Source organism: Molothrus ater, chromosome 4 (genome assembly GCF_012460135.2).
Source record: "Molothrus ater isolate BHLD 08-10-18 breed brown headed cowbird chromosome 4, BPBGC_Mater_1.1, whole genome shotgun sequence".
NCBI lineage: Eukaryota > Metazoa > Chordata > Aves > Passeriformes > Icteridae > Molothrus > Molothrus ater.
Window position 1 is genome coordinate 66,800,680 of NC_050481.2, and position 10,546 is coordinate 66,811,225.

Below are 10,546 nucleotides of genomic sequence, written 5' to 3' on the forward strand. Positions count from 1 at the left end.
CCTAATCCCACAAAGCAAGTACAGCTTTTTCTTTCTTTTCTAAACTCCTCTTTCTCAGATATGGTGTTCTCATTTTGTAACAGTAAAAATCTCCTGCTCTCCAGTGCTCCCTCCTTATTAACACTGGGCAGGAAACAGCTCAGACGAGTCAGAAACCCTCTAGATTTTAAACTGCTGCCAAACTGCCAGCAGTGAGGACTCAGTCCTTTGTTCATGCTCACCATGGGGATGCCAATCTCGTTGGTCCCGATGTACATGTCGGGACAAATGACGGAGCGAGCAGCGAAATCCACACGCTTCCCCATCATGTGCTTGCGGAACAGCCCTTCCTTCTTCTCCAACAGCTTGGGAAACAGAAGGTGACAATTAGGACCTGGAAGCATGTGTCACCCTGCTCTTTTAAGTTCTTCTAAGCCTTCTCGTGTTTACATTTTTGTAATGGAGTTTTTCGCACACTTTTCATGTAAATAATGATTGTTTTGCATTCCTTTCGGGAGGAGGAGAGAATTGATGGACTGTTGGTTTGACCAGTGTGGTTGGAGAGGTGGCAATTTCATCCTCCAGTCCATGGTCACTTTTGAAAGTCTATAAATACTGGAGTTTGGAAATAAACTGCCCTCTTTTTACCTTGGACATCTCTGCTCGTGCGTGTTGTTCATTTTGTGTCCTATTGCGACAAGTATGGAAAACCATACGGATTCTTTCAATGGTGAGTGGCATGAAAATGCACACGTACTAACCACAAATAGTTCACTTTTTTCTTACATCATCAGCTTCTCTTTTTTAATCAAGACTCCAGCTGTTACCCACCTGACGAATACCAGGGTATTTGTCTGTTATCAGCTTGTCCATGTCGCTATCAAACACAATGTTGACATGGCTCTGGAGGCGTATCCAGGCGTTGTACAGCTTGTCTGCAATGCTCTGTCCTGGAATTGTTGTCAGCACAGAACGGTCCAGAGGTTCACTATCCTCTCCTGTCTCCTGCAGAAACAGAACTTAGAAACTTGGACATAACAAAAAAATATCTTCTACTTATTAGGCTGAAGTTTTAGTATTAATTACAGTATAAAAGAAACCACTATTCACTACTATTTTGCACTGGTAGTCAGTCCATGTTAGGAATCACTGTAACTAGAAAATCCTATTCTTAGATTAAAATAATGTAAATCCAAGAGATTTTATCACTTACATCACTTTGTTTTCAGTCTAAAAGCCACTAAACCAGTCACATCCAAACTTCATTGACCTCCAGTCAAATGCTTTAAGAACAGATCTCCATCTAGTGTACATTGTGAGTAACTAACAGTGTTTCCAAAATGTTTTACACTGCAGATGTAAATCAAGCTCCCCTGAAACTGAGCCCAGTGTCAAAGACCCCTCAATGATACAACTGATGAACAAATATGGAACGAGGCAAGCTGACATACACTATTATTTACCTATACAACTATGTGAACTGTCAGAAGCAGACAAATATTGTTACTAACTATATTATTTGTGAAGTTTTACGTCCTACTTAGACATCAACTGTCAAAAAATAAACACAATCACAACTGGCTCCACTAGGCTTAGAAACTGAAGTGTACTGAAGTGACTTATCTCCCTTTTCATGTGCTGAAACACTGGCAAAGTTTTATTCTGAACTGTTTGTGCTGTACATATTTAATCTCCAGAAACAAGAGCCCATTATGTCTCACATACATTAATCTAATACCAAAAATCCACGGCTAAAAGAATTTGAGCAATATGTTTTTTCCCTTTGCACCAAGTAGAAAGGAGCAGAGGGAAAAAACCAAACAAGGTATGGAACATGTCCATCAGCAGATATTCCAACAGGTCAGGCAAGAACTGTTACAGGAACAGCTTAAACAGGAACCTTCCTGAACTCGACCCACCCATCCAAAAAAAGCAAAGAATAAGACAACCAGCAACTCTTACTGTTTGAAATTCTTCTGTAATCTTTATTGGCTGACACTGTTCTTTGGCCATGAAAACCAAGAGCTTCCTTATCAGCTGAGCATCTTTCATCACAGCCTGCAGGTTCACAGTCTGCCCGTTTGTGAACAGGCGATCTCCGAGGCGATTTACAGGACGGTACCTAGAGCAAATCAAAATCACCTCAGAGGATCAAAGCCACTCAAAAGCAGCATGAAAAACCTCAAACTTTCTAAGCTAAATCTTCAGTGCATGGAAAATAATCCAAGCTCACAGTGGGCATTTAAAAATTCATATATTCTACTGGGACAGTCATAAAAGAGGAATAATTCTTAACAAGAAATTCTATCAGTATTGTGCAGTTACAATATTCTATATTCATTTAAAATACTAATATATATAAATACTAAAATACTAAATACAAATACACTAAATATATACTATATATTTAATACAGTATATGTTATATTAATATATACTTAAAATATATTTTATATACTTATAATATACTAAGTATATACTAAATACTAAAATATATTTTAAAATATAAAATACTAAAATATATCTTTTCCATAATTAGTATTTCAGTCTTCTAACGAACTCACTTGAAGTTACAATAGAACTTATCAACAACTAGTATCATTTTTATTATTTAAACACTCTATTGACACTTAAGCAGACCAGTGTCTGTATTACAGGAGTTTGGATCTCCAACTCCTGCAAAGGGTGCACTAAATCCTGTGATTTCTACAAGAGTTTGGGAGAATAAATTTTACCTTGAAGGTGGAACCACAAGCAGATCTAGAAAAAACATGTCTGGACTGAATTCTGAACTCCCATGGGGATCCATCCCAGGGAAGAGATAACGCAGAAAGAAACCTAAAAAGAGACAAAATAAATAAAAACTCATTCTCATTGCTATTGTTTGGGAATCCAAACCCCCAGATGCCCTTGGTCAACCAAGTCAAAAGAATCTGCTAAGTTAACACTATTGAGCCTGTTTAAAGTAAAAACATTCAGACACAGTTTAGAAAGAATTGCCACTCTTTTTTTTTTTTTTGTCACATACGAGGTATTTTAGGAACAACTCTGGACAGAAATATAGATTATAGCAAATGGAGAAAGCAGAACTAGAGGAAGAAAGGTTCCAGCAGCTGACTGTGACTGATTCACAAAAGTGCTTTGGTTTCTCCTGGCAAGTGCAGACAGATTCAGAGTACAGGCAACCCAAAAAAGAGGCTGATAAATCCATTCTCAGTCTGTAACCAGTGTAACTGTGGGATGCAGCACCACAGGAAATCACAGTCTCTGCAAACAACTGTTGTGATTTGTGAGGAGCCACAATTTGAGAATAAATGATCAAAGTGTTAATTGAATCCAGGTCTCTGCATTCACTGGCTGCCAGTCCTCCTGTCACAAAACTTATTTTGCAGCCAGAAGCCCCTAAGGCAAAAGGCAAATATTTGACAAGGAGTTCATACTGCAAGATTTGCAGATTTGTCCAGTAAATGGTACAGAAAATAAAGTCATGTTGCTCTTCACAACCATTACCTTCATTCTTCCACAGAGCCAGGATGTATTCCTTGGCAGTCATTGGTGTCAGGTATCCTCTCTTCCCTAACTGGCTTTCATCAATACCTAAAAAGTAAAAAATAAAATAAAAATAAAATATTCATTTAAAAAAAATCTCAAGACATTACTGTGAAAGTTTTTTGGTGGTTTTTTTGTTTTGTTTTGTTTTTTTTTTTTTTGCTTACAGTACTGTTTCCAGCTCAGAGAAGGAATGGAAATACAAAATACACATACAAAATATACTGGCTGACATCTACATCAAAATTATCATTTAAATGTTTGCTTTGGGAATATGATCAAGTAAAATTAAGTAAAAATGAAACCATTTCTGTGACTAGTGAATATGAATATAAGTAACAGAAATAAGACTCTAACATCTAAAGTTTATGCTTTTTTTCGCTTAGAGTGACTTCAAAAGATCTCATCCCCTGACCAAAACACAAGTCAAGTCTCAGCCTGCAGCTGGGGAAGCTCTCAGTGGGGATCAGGTAGATATCAAGGTTTCCATGAAATACTAAACTGAAGGAGACAATAGCACCATCCCTATTATAGGTGAGAGTCTGGGCTACCTCTGCTTTGGAGAGGAAGGAAAACACATGGTTTTGCTACTAAAAAGCAAAAAGATCAATTATTTTCAAACAAAGCCAGAGATTTTAGCTCTCAATTTCGACAACTCGAAGAAAAGCAATCCTCCCACAACCTCAGACAGTTTCCTACTCCTCTTCTGGCTTAGGTCCTGAAATGTAGATTTTTGCACACTGAAAGTTCAATTCTCCATTCACCCAGAAAACCTTTCCATCCCTCAAACAAAAATGCATCCATGCCAAGATTAAAGGTACTCCTTTTTGGGACTTGACCATGCACAGGCTATGCACAATGCACCTAACTGTGTGATCCATCCCAGCCCAGAACACAGCATACCTCCCATTTTCCTTCTTCAGCCACAGCTCCAGAGATTTAATATAGCATTTAAATCATAGAGTAGCAAACAAAATAAATTCTGTATGGAAAACTTCCCTAAGAGCTAAATCACACACATAAATGTCTGCTTCAATTCTGTCTCATTGTGTAAAGGATCAAGGATACGAGAAGGAAAAGGAGGTTCAAATTTATTCAAATTAATTAATCCTGGAAAGTGCCACCTACTTTCTATTTTGTCTTTTACTCTTTAAGAGGAAATTCACTCACAAGAGTTAGGATTATGTGATTTTCTTTCTGAAGTTGGTAATCTTTCTTCTAATTTTACCTGTAGTTGCTCTGTTTAAAAAAATCCAGCAGAAAATCAACTACCTGCCAAAAATGAAGTGCCCCAAAACCACCCTAAAGTTGACAAAGATTATGCTGTTGTACTTCTTTTCCTGACACAGAAAGCTGCAATAGCACAACAGGCTCTCAAACAGAAATTTAATGGAATTTTTCTCTCTGACTCCTGAGCTTACTGGTTTAGTTATAATCAGTATTTTTTATAAATGAGTTCCAAGTGCACAGCCACTGCTAAGAATCTGTGCCCCTTAAATGCAGGGGAAAAGTGCAAACATATTTGAGTAAAAGACAAATATTCCACCTGCTGTTTCATCCAGAATGCTTCCTGTCCTGATTTATGGTACATTGTAGAAGGATAGGTGACTGTCAGCTTGCTGTTGTGCTCCTTTCGTACCAGTGATCTCCTGGATCTTAAAGAGAAAAAAAAACCCAAACAGGACAGGTAGATCAAGGTTAATATTAACACAGCATTTAACTAGAAACCAGCTTCCTCATGTAGTTAAACTTACTTGCAGTTTGGGCATTTCTTTGAAGCCATGTGTGCTTTCCAGAACTGTGATACCAGTTTATTTCTACACTCACAAACATTTTTGACCTGGTAAAGAAAAAAAAAACAAACCAAAACTTAAAAATAATGAATATAATAAAAATAAATTAAAACATGTTATTTGAAGAATTCGCTAAACGTTACACAAATAACATTACAACGTGAATATTATTAGTATCAATGCACACACATCCATGTACTGATTAATTCATGCCTTGATCTGTAGTGTTCTTTCATCATCTTCCCATTTGCTGGAGGGACACATCCCTCAGTGCTCTCCATACTCCTTTTTCAATTTATTCCATTAAGCCTTTAATTCTCAAGTCAGTACTGTAATTTAAAGTTTTCTCTAATGATGATTTAGGTAAGTATAAAAATGACAAAACCACTTCTTTTGACAGCCCATGAATGTATGATTTACATAGTGCTCAAAGTGCTTAAGCTTAGTTTTAAAACAAGTGATCAAGGAATTAAAACTGGCTTATAAACAAATCTCCTGAATGATCTTAGATTATAAGTATCTTCATCACTCACCTAACCATGCACATTAAACTACATTTAAATGGAAATTAGAATTCAATTACACAAGTCTTCCTAAAAATGTCAGCGTAATTAATTCTGCAAGTTTACTGGATGCATGAGTTCTCAAAATGTGCTCTGCAGCTCAAAAGTCAGAGCATCAGACAGAGAAGTATCAACATCTGTAGGTGGTGTACTGACAGCAGTAACAGATTTTAATACAGTATTTACACCATCAAAACATTTCTCTACACAGACATTTCCCTGTTTTCCAGAATTTCAACAGTTATACTAACGGGAAATAAAATCCTTTTTCAGTTTAATTTCAGACATTTCCCTCAAAAAGCCCTCTAAACATAACACAGCTCAGAACTGGACAAAATCCAGCACCTACAAAGACAGGCTTTGCCTGCACATCACTCTTTAAGAGGACAAAGCCCAGGATTTCAGGAGAAGCACTGCCTGTACTTACATTTGAGCACCGATCTCTTGTTTGAGAGCTCTGTAACATTTCCTGCACGTGGCAATTCAACTCTTTTTAAGAGGATAAAGCCCAGGATTTCAGGAGAAGCACTGCCTGTACTTACATTTGAGCACCGATCTCTTGTTTGAGAGCTCTGTAACATTTCCTGCACGTGGCGATTCAGCTCCTCCTCAATTTCTGAGCCTGTTGCATCTGCACACTGCTCTATAAACTACAAGGAACACAAGAAGAGAAATTAGCAGAGAGCTTTAGAGCTGTGAGACCATCCAAAAAAGGGATGGAGCATCACACAGTACTTGCCCTGTTGAGAATGATTTCGAGGTCATGGACAGCATGGAGCAGCCCTTTCTGCAGCACCTTCATCTGGCTCAGCAGCAGGTGAACCACGGCTCGGGGACACGTCAGCATGTGGCAATTCAAACAGGACCCTCTGATCAGAAGGTACAATTTCTGCAAAGGAAAGGGGGGAAAAAGGTTATCCTGGCAGATTTACTAGCTTGCACAGTAAGCAAGTAAATGCAATTGTTTGGATTTAAAGAGAGTGCTACTATGTCACCATCATATTTTGTGAAAAATCCCTTCGCCAGGATTTCTTCTCCTGGGAAGACTGAAAAGCCTCAGAGAAAAAGGAAAACAATATTTTCTCTTGTGTTTTGCTGCTTTGAAATGTGGTTTGGAGATTGTTTATGCAACAGGTGCATGTTTGATTGGTTTCATGTGAATTGTTTTAACTTAATGACCAATCACGGTCAGGCTGTGTCAGACTCTGAGGAGAGGGTCACGAGTTTTTAATTAGTATCTTGTTAAGCCTTCTGCCTGTATCCTTTCTCTATTCTTTAGTATAGCATAATATAGCATAATATAGCCTTCTAAGAACATGCAGTCAGATTCATCTTTCCTCCTCACGATGAGGGACCCCGAAAATACCACACTACTATAACTGGGTAATTAGATTAATGGTTAATTTTAATCATAAAGAATTTGCTTGGAAAAAAAATATTTCAAGCATACTCATATGCAAAGTATGCTCTGTAGATAAACTCTCAGCAGGCTGTCTACTATTGATACAGGGTGACCCCAAGGTAGGGAATAATGTGCATTGACTCCATGATTCAGAAGGCTGAACAAATGCTTTATTAAGCTATACTATATTACACTAATACTATACTAAATTACATATTAAAGAGACACTATACTAAAGAATGCTAAATAAAAACTTGTCATTGCCTGAGACAGTCAGGACACAGCTATGACCCAACTGGCCAAGGAACCAAAACAACTTTCACTGGTGTCTGTCACCATCATATTTTGTGAAAAATCCCTTTGCCAGGATTTCTTCTCCTGGGAAAATGAGAAGCCTCAGCTCCTCTATGTTTTGCTCCTCTGGAATGTGGCCTGGAGAGTGTTTATCAAAACATGGGAATTGTTTTTAATTAATGGCCAATCACAGCCAGCTGTGTCAGACTCTCTGTCACAGGTTTTTATTGTTCATAATAAAAATATGAATATTTTTATTCATAGCCTTCTGATGTCTCCTTTCCCTTTTTCTTATAATATAATATAATATCAAGAAATAATAACTCAGCCTTCTAAGAACAGGAGTCAAATTCTCATCTCTCACCTCACCCTGGGGACCTCAATTAACAAATCACTTTGGGTAATCAATCTCTATAACACATTCCACATGTGCAAAACAACAAGAGCAGTAAACAGAGATAAGAATTCTTTTCTCTTCTTCTCTGAGCTTCTCACTGCCTTCCCCAGGAAAAATCCTGGGAGAGAGTTGTGTCTGCTGCTCTCTGTGAAGAGAGCTGTGGCCACAGCCTACATAGAAGACACATGAAGCACTTGTGGTATCTACAGCAGCTCTGGGACCCAGGCTGTTCTTAGACAGAACCTGACTACAGCTCCTGACAGCTCACCCCACAGAGGACAATGTGGAACCCAAATCCCCACACTCGTAAAATGAAACATCCTGCTCTCAATCCTACAAGGTTCTTCACACTATCACCTTCTCCTCAAGGTCTGGGAAATTAAAAGTGAGTTTTTTTTATTTAACACAGCTCTGTGTTATTATTTATCACAGTTCTCTCATTCCCTCTGTGGCCTGAAGGCTGGGAATTACTGCTGGGAAGGCTGCAGGATTTTAATCCTTGGTCAATACAGTTATTTGACTTAAAGCTGAAACAAGGCTAAAAGGGGGTACCTCATCTAACTCTGGTCACTTGAAAGTGAGGTTTTGACTCTCAGTTAGTAGCCTGTGCAAAAGGCAGCTACTGTAAATGGTGGGATCAGCACCTCAGGAGGAAAATTCATCCCAGCTCAGGGGATGTTAAAAACTGGAAGTGTAGACAGCTGTTCACGTGCAGTAGTTGTTTAAAGGAAATGATCATTTTTACTGTGCCATTCCTTTAATTAAAACATGACATCCTGCAGTCAGTCACATACTTCAGGATGAATATCCCCCCCCTCACCTACCTGTCAACACTGAGTAAAACAATAGCTACAACAAAATGCATACTTTTCAAAAGGTCTGTTTGGATTGAACTATCATGACACAACAAAGCTTTTCTACTGCATCTGCTGGTATTACACTTAAAAGAGAAAACAGATCTTGGCACCTTTACTGGGGGAAAACTTTACTGTTTTCAAGGACTGCAACCACATGACATCCTGGGCACCACCAGCCCGCTCCCCAGCAGTAATTCAGTACATATATAATACATACATCGAAGAACAGGGGGTTGTAGACAGGCAGAGGCAGCTCTATGTGGCCAAAGTGTCCAGGGCAGTTGCTGAAGTTCTGCATGCAGGTGGCACACACTTCCCTGGAGTCCGGGGGCCCCAGGGCCAGGTCGTAGAGCCCGTTCACGGCCGGATTGCCCACATTGTCCAGGTACTGAGGGTTGGTGATGGGCTTCACACTCAGCTTCCTGAAGTTGAGAAAGGAAAAAGTGCAAATCAGCGGCAGAAAGCTTGAATGGTACAACTAGTGTCAGAACCCAGGACATCCCTCTGGCTGTCCTGAGCAGCCAGGACCCCTGCCAGGGGGCTCAGAGACCCTGGCACAGAGCCCAAGATGCCTGTGGGTTTGATTATGACCCATGGAGCAAGTTACCAACCTTAGATGAAGATCTGCAAGCCACGACAGTTTAAGGAGAATGATAGTGAATTTATCACTGGGTGAAAAAATAGATTTTGGGGTTTTTAGAATGGGGGTTTAGGGGGCAAGAGGGAGGAATCTGGGCATGTCCAGCCTTTCTCCTTCTGCTTCTTGACCTCTATGTTCTATCTTCTGCTGTGATGTTGGCACTTTTAGATTGGTTTAGTGCAGAAGCTCACTGTCTAACATAGGTGACAGGTATTGGAATGTAATTGTAAACCTTGTATACACAGTTTTCAGTATAAAGACGTAACACTGCCCCAGAGTGGCTCGGACTGTCTTGCTGAACGGACCTCAGCCGGACAGAAGAAAATACTTTATAGATAAGGAACAATAAACAACCTTGAGAGCGAGAAATGAACAGCTCTGACTCCTTCTTCAAGCGCCGGGCTGGACGAAGAGACTTTCCAACTTTTCTCGGGTTCACTCTGACCAGCGAGAGATCCCGAGACAAACTAGCACGGGCATTTAGTAGCTGTGTGATTTTCTCCATTAATGAAAATATCTTTCTGAGAACATTTTGCGAATGCAATAGGAATCTGCGTATCACTGATTTCATTATACAATGAGCAAAATTATTCATATCGCAGCACATATTTATTTTACATGAATAGCCACTCTACTAAGAAATCACATAATTTTGTCAGCGTGTCCCCTCGAGCGGGGCGAGATTTTGTATAAAATTCGGCTGCCGCCATCCCGGCGGCTGGGCCACGGCCCAACCGGACTACATGTCCCAGCATGCCGCGCGCCGCAGCCCTCCACAGCTCTTCGGCGCCCTGCCGCGGGGCACGCTGGGACTCGTAGTACCCAGCAGCACCCGCACAGCTCGGGCAGCGCACACATGGAGCCTCACCTGATCTCCTCGGCCGTGTACATCCCGAAGGACATCCCAACCAGCCGCCGCCACGGCACCACTTTGGGCGGCTTCATGGCGAACGAGCAACTCTTCCCAGGCCGACAGCGGCTCCCGCTCTCCCGCTGGAAGCGCCGCGCCACGGGCAGCACCACGCGGTCCGGCCTGCGGGGGGAGGCGGGGCCGGGCGGTACCACCGCCGGG

At 40.4% G+C, this 10,546-nt stretch overlaps 1 protein-coding gene across 1 annotated transcript in view; it reads right to left on the bottom strand.

Moving 5' to 3' along the window:
• The window catches only part of POLR1A (RNA polymerase I subunit A), a 33,491-nt gene extending 22,975 nt beyond the window's left edge, over window positions 1-10,516 (bottom strand). Inside the window, 12 exon segments of the mRNA XM_036382922.2 lie at window positions 222-344; window positions 811-984; window positions 1,942-2,101; window positions 2,715-2,817; window positions 3,490-3,576; window positions 5,075-5,095; window positions 5,098-5,183; window positions 5,283-5,368; window positions 6,427-6,534; window positions 6,624-6,773; window positions 9,052-9,256; window positions 10,343-10,516. Of these exon segments, the coding sequence (XP_036238815.1) occupies window positions 222-344; window positions 811-984; window positions 1,942-2,101; window positions 2,715-2,817; window positions 3,490-3,576; window positions 5,075-5,095; window positions 5,098-5,183; window positions 5,283-5,368; window positions 6,427-6,534; window positions 6,624-6,773; window positions 9,052-9,256; window positions 10,343-10,419 (1,380 nt within the window). The 5' untranslated portion in view covers window positions 10,420-10,516.
• Between the last annotated feature and the right edge of the window lie 30 nt (window positions 10,517-10,546).